A 14,874-nucleotide genomic window follows, 5' to 3' on the forward strand; every position below is an offset into this window, starting at 1 on the left:
ATAATAAGGAGGGGAAAAAACAATAAAAAATTGCATGAGCCAGTTTCACTTGTGGGCACACATTTCTCACCAAACAGTTCCTACAGAAGAAGATATACCGTGTATGTGATCACTTCATGAGACAGTCGGTGTTGAGAACTCAGTCCAGTGTTGCCTGAGAACTGAACACAGCTGTGGTGAGGGACTGGGTTCTTCTGTTTCTAAGAACTTCTGCTGGAGCACTGTAACATAGCTTTACAAGGAAAAAGAGTTTCTTCCTCTTTTTGTTTTAAACAAAGAATTGTTTCCCTCTTCCTTCCTCTTCTTAGTATTATTCCTCATGTATTTGAATGCAAGTCAAGTGGGTTTTTTGTTTGTTTGTTTGTTTGTTTGTTTGTTTTTTAATAAAATACAGGGGAAGTGTGTTCCCTTTCTGAAAATAAAATTTCAATTCTCAACTGCAAAGTAAGAGACTTAAAGAAAAAGCAAGATAGAAACCATTAAGCAACCATAATTATGCTGTGGCCAATACTATGCATTACTATTGCCTGGCCATGGTCACAGTAACACAGGAAGCTAACCCTTCAAAACAGTATTTGTTGCAAAAGAAGGAAAAATTTAGAGGAAATTACTGGAAGATCTTTAAGCTACACTTTGAGCTTCCAGGACTTGATCTGGAACTCACTTAAGTCAAAGAAAGTATTGTGCAAATGACTCCCAGAAAAAGAGAAATCTTTAAAGAACTCCACTGAAGTAAAATTTTACACAATATAAACCCACTAACTCCTATACTTGTTGCCTTGATCTACTTCACTGTTAAATGAGGAGGGGAAGGAGGTTTACAGTAGTGATGCTCCACTTAAGGTAATAAGGTAAAAAGACATCCACGTTAAATGTAATTAGTTAATACAAATTAAGATGATTATATGTTCTATTGTCAAGATCATTCAAAGAGTTATTTGCTTTTGTCATTGAACAGTGCTGCATTAGTTCTTGTAATTTGGTTAGTGCATTAGCACTAAGTAAATCTTATTGATTTGGGAGATAAAATGGACCTAAGTAATCTTCGCATTTTGCTTATTTCCTTTATATTAATTTAACAGCTAACTCAGTATACAGATTATCAAATCAGAGGTGTTGACTAATTACAGATAGTGAATAAATAAAATAAGGTATCAGAGTTGTTGCTATGAACAGTTTAGGTATACATTTATGCGGTACATTAGGTGCATTTTCTCAGAGAAATCCTTATTTATGTGGAACCTGTGACGATGCAGAAAAGCTGTCAGTTTCATGTAAATCAGATATTCTAAAATAATGCTATGTGGAGACTCTTACTCCAAGAGGATATTGCTCAACAACTGCACTTGCAGCCAGAACAGTGGTACAAGAGATGTGTGGGATAGAAAGGAGTCCAGAAAGTAGGAGAAAATCATACAATTGGCCCTAATTTCTAGTAGTGTAAAAAGGAGAGTTGCACAGGCCTTGAGAAAATGAAGCTATCATTAGTATGTCCCCCAGGATCATTCTTCCCCTAACATTTCATTGTATTCACTCACTGCACATCCAGTAGAACTAATATTTCTTTGTGACCTGCTCTTACTTTCTGAAACATTTATTCAATAGTTTTTATTCCTTTGCAGTACTTTTTTTTTTTTTTTTTTTTTTTTTAATATATATTTAGCATGGGATTTGACTCTGATTTTACTTCTGTCTATGGAAATTTAGGAGTAATTCCACTCAGATGGAAAACTGAGTTCTTAACCTAGAAAGTTCAAGTGACACAACAGTTTCCTGGATACTAATTGCCTACTGTTGCTTTAGTGAGCAATAGTGCAGGAGATGGTGACACGTGGTCCTGAGTCAGATCAAACTGTGAGCAGAGAAATTGCTGAGGTAAGGGTGGTGCTGAAGGAGCTGAAAGGCAGATGTCTGCCTTGTCAGGGCTTTTGTTCTAAATGCAGACAGGATAAAAAACTGTCTTTCACAGATGGGCAGAAATGGAAGGCTGAAAGCTTGTTAGACGCTTACAATACTGTGGTATCTGAGATGGATGCCCTCTGGATATGCTTCTTCATCATTTGGCAGCAGAAGCTGAGGGAAATTCATTCCTGACTTAGATGTCTCAGCTAACCATCGAGGCCAGGTGGGCTAAATCCCAGACTTAGTAGATACGCACGTGGTGCACTGCAGAATCAGCTTCCTTTTCTCTGCAATGTGCATTTGTATACAAAGAAACCCAACCAGCTCTCTCGGTAGGGGTGACAGTGTCCCATTGCAAACCATCCATCTGCAGACTAGATAGAAACTTAAAGCAGATGAAAGGAACCTTAGAATTTGCTTTGCACCCAGGAAAATAGACTTAATCTGAATACTGTGCCTCCAGTGAGTGTACTTAATGCTGCATGCCTACTAGTCTAAATTTTGGAAACCTCTTCCTGTGGGACCATAAAGATTTTCACATTTTGTCAGAGTTACACAGGATCAGAAAATTATTCTATGCCCAGCTCTAGTCTTTAGAGTTTAAAGGGTTTCAGAAACTCTGAGGAATAAAAAACACATGACCAGAATATCCAGACATCAATGTGAAAAATTAAAAAACATTTTCTGCTTGAAATGATTTCTGTGAAATTCCAGAGAAATGCAGTACTATCACTCTCCCACACTAATAGCCAACAGGGATCCCTGCCTTCAGTGGAAGAATTTGATTAAAAACTCTGGAAATGGAACATTATTAGTAACTCTGGATGATAAAGCAGTGCCCTTTGCAGAAAATGGTAGGTTAACGGATACCACTTTTTCACAGAGAAATCCAGCTTTCAACAAGAAGATGATAAAATACCAAGCAGCAGCACTGGGAGCCAGAGACAGGTCCTTAACGCGAGATCAGGAGACGAAAAACTGTAGTTTTTCAACACTTAGATTAACAGGTCAGCCAGCCCCCAAGCCCCAGATAGGCTGGAGCTTGGAAGAGTCTGCATATACCTACATGGTACTTTCTGAAGAAGGTCCTTGACATACTTTTTTCCTTGCCTTGCCTTTTTCTTGGGAACTTTCTTGTGCCTTCGTCCCTGGGCAAGCTCAGGGACAAAACAGCCCTCACCTCAATGGTTTATGCCTCTGATGAATCTGGCCCAGCCTGAGATAACCATAGACATACGTGTGCCTAGCTTCTTCTTTCATGCAGTTCAGACTGTTCCTGCAGCCATCACACTCTCTCCAGACATGCCTTGCAAGACTGAGTGGGTAGATGGCACTGTACCTAATGCTGGAGGCTCTTGGCTTGGCAAGCACACCTTGCCTTGCACTTCGTGCCATGAAGGACTAAAGTAACACTGGTAGGCTATTTCCTGGACTTTCAGCAGACAGGAATTGAATGTAGAACAGGAATGTGGATGCAGCCCATCATTTTACTAGCATGATTTAAGCCTGTTTTAAAGGGTGTCATTGTGCATCGCTCATCACTAAATTGCTCTTTATTTATCCTTTTGAGATGTCAGAACCCATAGAGTAGCTAGCACAAAAACTGTATGGCTAGGAGCAGGCTTCATGCCCGGGCAGAGCTCCGTGTCCCATTTGATGTAGCATTTAAAAAAAAGAATAAATGATTGAATCACTCAGATGGATCCTGGTGCCTGACTTTTAGGGGAGGGAACTAGGCGCATTCTACTCACAATACAAATAAACTTATTATCTATGTTGCGAAATTATCCAAATAAGCCACATCTACCCTTCCTAACCAGAGAGACGTGGTGCTATTTTTAAGCCTGCTAATATTTTTTTTAAGCCAAATAGTGTGGGATATTAGAGTTACAGGGCTTTGGAAGAGTTATTTGTCTCTGTTTATTTTATTAAATATTCCTAGACATATCCTAAGGATGACAGATCAATAAGTGCCTTTGCGGTTTCCTGATAGAAGGCAGCAATTATTTTCTTCCATTACAATATAAGCATAACCCAATTTTACTCATCTATCATGATATGTAATAGTAATAAAGAAGCATCGGCATGTGTTCATTTTACTGTAATTTTATCTCTTGTTTTGGTGATTTTCTGTTTTCATTTCGTGTTCTTCCAGTATGATTTTTATCTCTTTGTGCCTTTCATTTGACAGGAGTGGCGACCAGCCTGTCTTGCTTTAGGACACTTGTGGGAAATGTAGTAAAAGCTATGTGTGGTTTCTCTTTTCCCAGAAAGTAAATGGAGTATGTTACCCTCTCATCTGTCCCTATAGAAGGAACTTCTAGAGACTATTTCATTTTCAAAGATGCTTTTCCACAGAACTCAGTAGGGATTGAAACTGGGTAGCTCACAAAAGTTTGGTAAATAACAGACACAGAAAAGCTAAACAAAGCCCATAAGATCTGACAGTTGATATATATAGTTGAGATTGCCAAGGCTAAACTCAAACCATTTTCCTCATGTGGAGAATCCCATTCAATTCATGACAGAGTTTAAGACTACCAGGCTACATCCACAGATGAAACAAGCAGTATTTGTCTCCTCAGCTAAGTACACCTTCACTCCAATACCACGGCTGAAAGTGACTAAAAGCCAACATCCAGTTTCCTAGCTGTGGGTGAGGGGATTCCTGAACAGTGATTCAAAACCTTCTACAGCAGCTACCTCTCGGATATAGTTCTACTGACTTTGGCAAGAAAACTCCTTTACTACAACTCCACATTTTACTTTTAATTTGAAACCAGTTCAATTTCCTCCTTTCTGTCACCCAAGTGACAGACAGCTCTTCATTGACAGAAATTCTCAGGAGCTGTTAATTCGTCTCAGCTCCACTGAAGTACATCTGATATCAGACAGATTAACCATCAGATTAACTTTTTCTAATCCTGACTTCAGTGAGTTCGGGCTTCACCTTCTGAAGTATTCCACTTAAACACAACTGAAAATGTTTCATTTTGATTTTAAAATGCTTTCCACAAGCACTGGAACAAGTGAAGCACAGTTGAGCCTGGATTTACATCTTGTGGTTGGTTGACTGCACTCTCCCACTGAGCTATGACAGAAACTTTTCCCATGGGTGAGCAATTCCTTCTCTGGTCCCAGTTAGTCCCTCTGCTGTTTATAAAGGGGCTCCTTGCACTTCATCAGTTTCCACAGCCTGAGCATATATTGAATCTGTCTCTAGAGCCACACTTGGATTCACATCTGTAAAATTTCTAAAGGTTGCATTTGTCAGGAGAACTAACAGAAAGACAGGCATATCATAACACTGATTTAGAAAACAAGGCTAAAAGCTAACAAATTTTATTAAGCACATCAAGATGAGTGTAAGGCGCTTTTAAAAAGATCAAAATCTGAGAAGGTAGGATTAAGGAAGTGTTTTGGTTGCTTTATTCCAATTTATTCTGCAGCCCTAGCATCCTTTAGCACCCTTAGTCTGAACAGTACTGAGGGATTGCCTCTCAGAAAGATGGACTACCTCAAAGCCCAGCCAAATTATGTATAATTTTCTACTGGGAATTTTTTTGGTAACATGAAATGGTCTACATCAATGACTGCAACTAAACTATCAGATAGCATAGCAGTCTCTTGCAAACACCGCTAAAGGCTTTTTCTTTTCTTTTTAATTTTGAAGATAGTGGTAACTCTTATTCACTGCTGGACTGTTTTCACTGTCCTATGACTAACTCTCATAGCGGTCAGAGCCTTTTCTTGCTTCAGTGGTCTGTGGTTTCATTCTGTCAATGTTAAAAAGAAAGGTCATCTTGGCAGCATTACAAAAAGCAAGTTTTTAATTTTGCCAAAATAAACTGTGACAAACTCTCATAGTTTATAAAAGCTTTCTTTTAAGTTGAAGGTGACTTACAAAGTGCATTTTAATAATCTACAAACCTAACTCAACCTAAGACAAGTTGAAAGGTTTGGGATTTTGTTTTGTTTTGATCTCCAGCAAAATCAATGAGTTCAGATCTGACAAGCACAAACATTCCTTCTTCTGCCTGTTCCTTCCCTTCCTTTGCTCTTCAAACTTTCAGATCTGTTTTTGCATACCTCAGAAAAACAGGTGCATAAGGGATGCGTGGCAAATTCTTGCTTATTTTTCTGGCCACATGAAGCCTGAAAAAAGCTCAAAGTATGTTTTCTATTGGAGCTTTAGTGATTCTTCTCGAATAAAATATAGAAAATGAAATGGCAAAGCTTGACAATCTTGATATCTCAGTGTTAAGCAAACAATCAGGACAAAAAAAATCCGACTGTCTTTGTGCCATTTAAAGGAACCACAGGAAATCACAGCAACATTTTTGCCTTTATCAATTTAATGTAACAGAAATCAGAGTTCTGATGACATTTCTTGAAATCGGGCAACAATAATAAACCGTCTGGAGTATAAGACATTCATTTCTGATATGCAAAGCAGCAGCAGACTCTGGAAAAGCTTTTGTAACAAGAAAGTACTTCCCAGCATGTAAGAAGTGGCAAATTATTCTGTCAATATTTTAATGGTATACTTTGCTATAAGTCACCTTGTGAAATGGGTCTATAGGCAAAAGCAGAATGAGATAAGTTAAAGGCCATAAGACAGTTACTCACAAACAAAATACCCTGGGAATAAGGGGGAAAAAAAGCACTTTCAAAGAAGAACAACGTTCACTGTGAAAAATGAGCTGAAATGTGATAATAAAATGATATTAAGATCTGAAATGAAAAATTAGAACAAGCAATAATGCATTGAAAGTCACTGTACTGAATGTTTGCTCTCTTGCTTTTAGTTCCTGAAAACTGACTCCCCTCTCCTCAAAAAGGGGATAAGATGCTACATCTGTTGCGTGTGCAGTACCAGCATCCACTGGCAATGCCAGTGGGGATCTGGGGACAGCAATAAGCAGGCAGTCCCAAATGCAGAGGCTGTTGTGATGAGCTGGTGATGCTCTAACTGGATTGGACCCTACCTCTGAGCCATTTCCACTACTGGGTAAAAGCCACAGCATCTGTGTGACAGCTCCTTCTCCACTGATGCCCCCTCCCAATCCTCTCATTTCAGATGCTCCCAGCTCCTAATGGGGTCAGGCCTCTGGATGGCCTGGGCTGGGCAGCGTGCTGAGCTGGTCCCACCAGAGCAACAGAAGCCTGCAGTGCCCATCCTTAGCCCAAGCCTTCCCCAAAGGCAGACTGAGCTGTTGCTGTGGCTGGGATCACGGGCTGAGCAGCCTCCTCATGGCCCCTCTGGCCCTGCCCTGGGGCAGAGGGCAGCATGTTGCCTTGCAGCTCCAATTTCCTTTTATTTGCAAAAAGCAATCTCCACAGAGAGCACATGTAAGGCCCTGCTGCATAATTCAAAGTGAGAATGTTTTATGTTTCGAAATAAATTTTAGAAGTATCCTATTTCGAATTCTGTATTTCCTTTCCAAGTGCTGCCAGGGGTGCAGACACTGACCAGAAAGGAATAAATAATTCCTGTGCTTCCTTCACCTCAGTATCTCAGCAGTCACCTGAACACGTGGTGCACAGAGCAGCCACTTTTCCCTTCTGAGACTACTGGCATCCTCACTCAGATGCACTTTTAATAGATACTTCTTTCATTAAGAAAACTGATTTCAGCGGGACTGTTTATGCATTAAGTATGAGTAACTGTATTACAATCTGGCTCTCTGTGGCATGTTCCAAACCAGCACTTTCATTTTTTTTTCTAAAGAGAGCAGTGATTCAGCATTAGCAGAGTCTAAAATATGAGTGATGTTTTCAGGGACTTTTCAGTGCACATGGATACGAATGTTAATGAAGGCTTCTTTAAGACAATGAAAGAAATAATTCCCTAAACATCCTACTTATCTGCAGCACAGACTGTAGAGAACACAGAGTAACCAATTACTTAAGAATAAAAAAGAGGGTTTTTGTTGTTGTTGTTGTTTTTCCCCTCAGTTCCAGTAATACTTAGCACCATAAGGACCTCAGTGATTTTCAGTCAGTTTACAGAAACTCATTCTTACAAGGATGAATCATCAGCAGTGCTAGGTAATCTGAAATTACCAAGGGTCTTACTTTTTGTGACTGAAGACGAGAGGACAGCTATTTAACAATGGCATCGTCAAAGAGAGACCGAGAGTTCTGAAATATAAAAAATTTGTTTGTCACTTACCCTGTTCAAGCAGTATTTGCTATCCTTCCCATAAAAGTGCTGAAGACATTTCATGTTCTGCTTGTCAACAATCTTGTTGAAGAACTCATTGATTGTTCGCACAGAGACAGCACAGACAGCAGATCTGTTTGTTGGTTCTGAGGAATCTGGTTTGCTTTGTGCAAAAACGCCATAGAGAATATCGTCATTCAATCCAAGGCCCATTTCATGGGCTAGAGCTGCACCGGGTTTGCTTACGTACGCAGCTTGCAAAATGTTGAACACCTCCTTTCTAATGGACCTCTTCCTCCGCTTTTCAGTAAAAATACACTCAAGAGGCATTTCCATGTAAGAACGCATCTCTGAATCTAAAGTGCAGAAGCGGATAATTCTGGTGTGAAAAGTCTGGGAGTCAAGAGATTCTCTCTGGACAGTCAGAAAATAGACAAAGTGGTCATGCTCAAAGGCATGGACGTACTTAATGGGATACGAGTCGCGGAACTGAGGGAGGATATCTATATAAGACTGATCTGTAAGAAATTCAAATCCATCCTGTGTTTCTTTCAACCTTCTAACTGATATTGAATGCAGTACATGGGGAGGTTGAAATGCAGATGTCACAGTGTTCCCAACAAAGAAGTTGACAAACCTGTCCTTTTCAGTCACCAAAACTTTGGTTCCTAAAGTGCTTACAACACAGTCAGGACAGTTTTCTGTCTCTCCGTCTACCTGCGGTGAATACATGCAGTGCACCTCGCTTTCTATGTCAGCAGGGTTGTCAGGGGGAATGATGTGACGGTGACAGACACCTCCAGACACGCTACCACAGCTGATGAGCTGATCATCGTAATAGGTTTCCAAGAGCAGCGCCATGTTGACATTATCCTTCCATACACTGTTAGATAAATTAGCTTTATCTTTGCAGTCTTCACATGGTGCGCAGCCAGGACTCTCCAAAATAGGCCCAGTCTTGTAGACAGAAATGTTTTGGAGAGTCTCATTTAGTACATAAATCTTGTTGACTGCTCCAATATAAACATGATGCTTGTATAAAACTACATTCTGAATTGGCGTCTCTGTGATGAAGTTAGGAAGATCGTATTTTACATTCAAGTTCATCTCTGATTTTTTAGCTGCTTCTTTGCATTGTCCATGACTTCTTTGCAGCAATGCAAACAGGAATAGGATAATCCCAGAAGGATAGGCAGTAACAGGCTTCATTGTCAGAGGTTTAATCTGTCAAAATACATTTAAAAACAAGAGTGGTTATGTTTCATACGGTAAAACATGAGTTTATCAGCCAACAGAAATGTGTTTCTAGACTGACTATTAGCTGAACTATTTAACAGTTTAAGTGTCATAATCTTGCTTAGTGTCCTTAATAGCCTTGTGCTAAGAACTGCTGTGATTACTCGTTTGTGGGCACTCATTTCACTGCTTTCAGAACAGTTTACAGCCAGATTTTACGATGTTAGATTTTGCAAGAACTTTTGGTGTATCGTACAACAGTAGAAGAGAGATGACTACTTCTCAGTTGGCATTAAAACAGCTGGCTGATAGGATTTAGAACAGGATAGTGCATGGGTAAGTGAAAGCAAATGTGCCCAGGACATTCACAATGCACACAAAGCAGTTATAGCACTTTAGTGTGTGGATATAAGATACTTGGCAAGTACCCTAAGGGGCTGGAATGGTTCTTAGCACAGCTGTTCAAAAATAAGAAATATAGAGATTAAATAATATACAGATCTGAGCTGGGATTGGGCTTCTCTTTTATTCTGTTGCATTTTTGATCAATCATGGAAGAGACATTTCTCCATAAGAACAAAGGAAGAACCCCTTTCCTCTCTCCCTCGAGATCTTTCCTGAGGGCTCATTTTGGAAGAAGAATGTTTTTTTCAGCCAGCTCTACTTCTTAGAATAGTAATTTTCACTAGTGTTGACAAGGTTTTGTAATATATTGTTAGAATATTTTATGCATCATGTGGTGCCTGGCATGCACAAGTTTTATTTTAGGCCTTGTACCACAGCAATAAGTCACTCTGGTGAACCTTCAGAAGATACAGGCATATCACTGTATCACAAACAAAGGGATATCAAGTGACCTAGAGCCATTAACTGATGAAATCAAAAAACCTAGCACTTTTCTTTTTTTATTTTTCCAAACAATTGTTTGATGTGGCTTTGAAAACCAAAGGCAGATGACTAGTGTGATATTTCACCCCCCTGGAAGATCAATTGAATGAGCTGTGGTTATGAGTTTTTGGTGCAGCGTCCACACTATGCCTTGTCACACCAGACATTTTCTGTTAATGCCATGACACAGTTGTTAAGCCAAATTTAGCTCCTTCGTGGAGAAAACAATTATGCATTCTACCAGCAATATGATCACATGCTTTGGGAAAATACTTACAGTTTGGCTATAGTGAAGCAATTGTTACTAAAGAAATGCTTAAAGGATTCAAAATAGACGACCTTGAAAATTACAAACTAATAGTAGAAATCAGGGTTGCTATATTGAATTATAATGCCATTCAGACAGAACTCTTTCAGCTATACATAAATTCTGTGCTTTTATGTGATTGACTAAAACATCAATAATTTTCCTGCATTCCTTGTGACATTATACTTCAGAATCTACTGAATTCTTTTTCTGACTTACCTCATTAACTACACAGAATAATAGGTTTTGGAAACAAGGACTTGTTCTTCCTCCCTGTTATCTGATAAAAGTCATAATTGAGAGCTGGGTAAATATCAGAAACACAGGCTGTTTGCAAGTACTAGCTGGTAAAGACAATTCACACCTTTGGTATTGAGAAATGAAGGTCTTTCTTTCCAACAACTTTTTTTTTACATTAATCAGTGATAACAATTCTGAAAAATAACCAAACACAGTTTCAAAATGATAATAACTAAAAAGAACAGGAATTTGTAATTAGGAAACAGCCACAGTACACATAGTGCTGACTTTATATTTTATAGGGCAGGAAACTGTTTTCTCATCCCATGAAACTTCTTGCTGTTACAGACTTTTTCCTGCTCTGTACTGGGATGAAACCAAGAGCTTTCTAAGTTTGTGTGAAACACCCAAAAGCCTCATGTGATCCAAGAACAACTGTGCTCACGTCCCTGCACTATCAGGGCTGAACTGGGAGGAGTGGGAAACCAGTCCAACTGTCTACCTCCTTTTGGCCAGCCCTTCCACCCCGAGAAACTGTGCTAAAACTCATACATTCCTGCATTCAGTTCTGACAAGTCAACATGTTCTGACAAATAATAGATGAAGTTGAAAATTCCAAAAGTGCTCTCTTTCTGACACAACACAGAAGCAAATATAATTTTTACATCAACATGTTTTAACCCAAGTGACAGAGGTAACTCTGAAAGAGGAAGAAATACAATAAGTGGGACTAGAGTTAGATGAGGATGAGGATGGTTCAACACCATTACAGGAATAAAGACACAGGGGTACTTGTCAACCAAGCACCTCCTTCCTTTCAGTGTTTTTGGTTCTGTGCTCTTGTTTTAGTATGTTCCTAAATAGATTTCCCAGGCACTATGCCCATATACAATCCCTCAGACTTCACCTATTCTTCCAGTGGATCCCTCTGGAAAAGGGGATCCCTCACTGTAAAACAGTAAATTTCAGTGTGTACAGAGGGATTCAGAGCAGTAAATACAGACTGACATATTCCTTCCTTCAAACCACATCTTGGGGTGTGAGGTCAATATCCTCAGCTTATATTCAGCTGTGCTCTGGTTACAATCTGTGCTCTGGAGACAGAAAAATTCCTTCTCTGACTGTTTTTGCAAATGAGATACAAAACAAAACGTTTAGTAGCAAGAACTAGGGTCAGACTTAGTATAATGCAGCAGATACCAGGCATAATAGGTATTGCATTTCACAACAAAGGGAAGGAAAATCTGTGTGATAAAAAAGTCATCTTTGCTTTCATATCTGAGTGCCATCGTTATGTCTTCCTCTGTATGTTTTTGAGGTGTTTAAATCAACCTCCTAGACAGAAATATGCAGATTCCCACCCGTGGAAATCCCAGGCTCTGTATGTATCCTGCACTGCATCAAAAGAAGGGTGGTTACCAGGGTAAGGGATGTGATTGTCCCCCTCTTCTCTGCCCTCAGGAGACCCTATCTGGAGTACTGTGTCCAGGCCTGTGATATTCAGTGCCTCTTTTTATCTTAATTTGACCCAGAGTCTTTCTCTGTTACAGAACCATTGCCTCCAGCATAGAGTTGCTTTCTGCAACCTTCAAATCAGGTAATTGCAAACATACTTCACTTGAATACATCCTAAAGAGCAGGAAAACTCTGGAGAACTAAGAATTTAGTACCACATATTTCAAATGTCCAGCAGTGCCAGTTCTCCTAAGCACATACACAAATGCAATGTCAGCTGAACTTCAGCACTTAGCATTTTGCTGAATTTGAACCAAAATACTTATGCTAAAAGATATACTTTTCTTTCTGAATTCAGGTCAAATAATTATTTGCCGTCTGTGAGTTGCAAAAGGAAAACAAGTAATCTCTTTGTTTCTCTTCTTGATTTGAATGATGGATGCTGTTAATCCTTTTGTGACCTTTCTGTGACTTCCATGAGTGTCTACAGAAGACTTGGAAGCTTTGGCCTGTGATAACTATCAACAAGCAATAGCTGTGGATGGATTGTGCCTTTTGTAAGAGATATTTTCAAAGCCTGTGTCATGATGTGCTCATTTTTCCATCTCTCAGCAGGCACTAGCTTGTATTACTGATGAGAAAACAGATTTTGGTCAACCGTTGCAACCATGGCTAGTAATGATGTGTCATATTAGTGTGCCTGGAAACTTCAAGTGTTATGGGTAATGATTCTCATCAGGCTTGGTCTTGAGTTTCCCATTAATGGTTTCCCAATGGCAATCTCTTTTCTGCAAGTTTCCCTAATTTGAGGTTGAATGATAATTTGTAAACATCGAATATCATGTCTCTCATTACTGGTGTTGGCCAGTGCACCAACAAGTCAGGCTTGGACTTTCAAGCTATCCTATGCCAAGAAGCCCAGAAAACAGAGCTGTATGTATCTTCCCAGCCCTCAATTCAACAACACAAGTCCCATTAAATCTGATCACAAAGCACTCCATAGAAATGCACAAGTTAAGACAGCACACAGACACTCAAAGAAAGACTTTGGCAGATTCCTTAGTGCACCTCATCTTTTCTTATCATATCACAGAGAAGGATATCACTGTACATCCAGTGTACAGCGGCATGCTTTTACAAGAATACGCTGACTCCTCAGGTTATTTCAGGTTAGGTACAGCAAAAACATGTTCATTCTTACTTCACAAACCCTACTGTTAGCAAACATAAAATGAATAGTAGCCTTTTCCCATTTTTTAAAACAAACTATTTGGTAATATATTTTTATTTGTTTTCCCCAATAGAATAGTATGTCTTATTACTATGGGCTCTGACGGACTTATGGTGGCAGATACTTATAGGATAACCATACTGATTACTGTTCCTGAGAGTTCAGTTTGCTTTGCTGTCCTAAACTGAAAACTGTGTCAGTTCAGGACCTGATTCCCCATGCATCAGATGCTTTGCCATGGAGACAGCAGCATCATTTGAAAGGACAGGACAAATAAGAGGGGGAAATGATAACAGCTCCATCCATCCAATTTTAATCTGTTATAGCAAACAACACCATCACAACACTAGCACCAGCTTTAACAGAGCAAGTTCACAGTGGGCATGTCTTCAACAGACTTTTCAATTAACCAATTGCAACCGTAGAAAGGATCGAAGCTGATTTTCTCTTTCCAACATCCACAGACTCTTAATTTAGAATTGTTAATCTGAATTAACTACCATGAGTTAAAATAACTGAGAGAACAAGGAAATTTGAGCAACTCAGCATTGAACATACAGATGATCCCTGAGTTTAACCTGGATTAACTATTTGAATTCAAATCCAGATTCCCTTGTCCTAAGTACTGTTTTCACCCCATTTTCCTTATCTAAATTGTTCACTCTGACTGAGATGAGAACGTAACTTTTCTGCAGGGTAATATGTACCCTAATGTAGCTCAGTTCCCCACTGCAAAGAGTCATATAAAGTACCAGGAGGTTTCCATGGTATGCTAGGAGGTAACTATAGTGAGTACAAACTTGTAGGATGGATTTGAGTGAAGAACTGGTGGGCAGGGCACAGCCTACGCAATTGCTGGAGGGTCTACTATTAAATAAACTTTTCCAGTTTGGTGGTGTGTGTCAGAATAAATTGCTTTCATTAGCACATTCAGCTGATCTGCAAGCTCTTACAGTATTCAGAGAGAAAGGAGAAATCCAAAGTCTTCCTACATAAAATATACTCTTACATACATGGTCCATTACTGGGTCCAACATACCATTATATTTCACAGCAGCTTACAACAGAAGCATTTTTGTTTTCTGACAGTTTTAACTAGCATCAAAACAGAAAAAAAAACAAACCAAATGTATCCTTTGCAATGGAGAAAATGTTATTCTTATACTCCTTATTATTAATTATCTGCAGGTATCCTGTAGTACAATAAAGTGCATGGTGTTTTCTTTGAAACTTGCAGCAGATCTTAACATCCTAACACCAGCACACATCTTGCTTGTGCAGCACAACTGGATTTATTTAACCACCTTTGATATGATGAGCAGGTTCTTTCATAATGAGCCTCAGCAAACACTCACTGATACATTACAAGTGAGTGGACAAGAGCTACACCTTGTTCAGGAAGACTACTTTAAAAGGTGGAATACAGCATTTGCCATAATTCAGTGAAAT

General features: G+C 39.3%; 1 protein-coding gene across 4 annotated transcripts in view; it reads right to left on the bottom strand.

Annotated features, from left to right (window-relative positions):
* MET (MET proto-oncogene, receptor tyrosine kinase) overlaps positions 1 to 14,874 on the bottom strand; it is an 89,701-nt gene that overhangs the window by 61,215 nt on the left and 13,612 nt on the right. For all 4 annotated transcript variants that reach the window (XM_042815566.1, XM_042815563.1, XM_042815564.1 and 1 more), the window contains exon 2: positions 8,078 to 9,292. In XM_042815566.1, coding sequence (XP_042671500.1) covers positions 8,078 to 9,277 — 1,200 coding nt within the window. In that variant the 5' untranslated portion in view covers positions 9,278 to 9,292. The remainder of the gene's footprint in view (positions 1 to 8,077; positions 9,293 to 14,874) is intronic.

This window comes from Centrocercus urophasianus, unplaced genomic scaffold (genome assembly GCF_019232065.1).
Source record: "Centrocercus urophasianus isolate 14NV4802_14NV808 unplaced genomic scaffold, USGS_Curo_1.0 seq_15, whole genome shotgun sequence".
NCBI classification, from domain to species: Eukaryota; Metazoa; Chordata; class Aves; order Galliformes; family Phasianidae; genus Centrocercus; species Centrocercus urophasianus.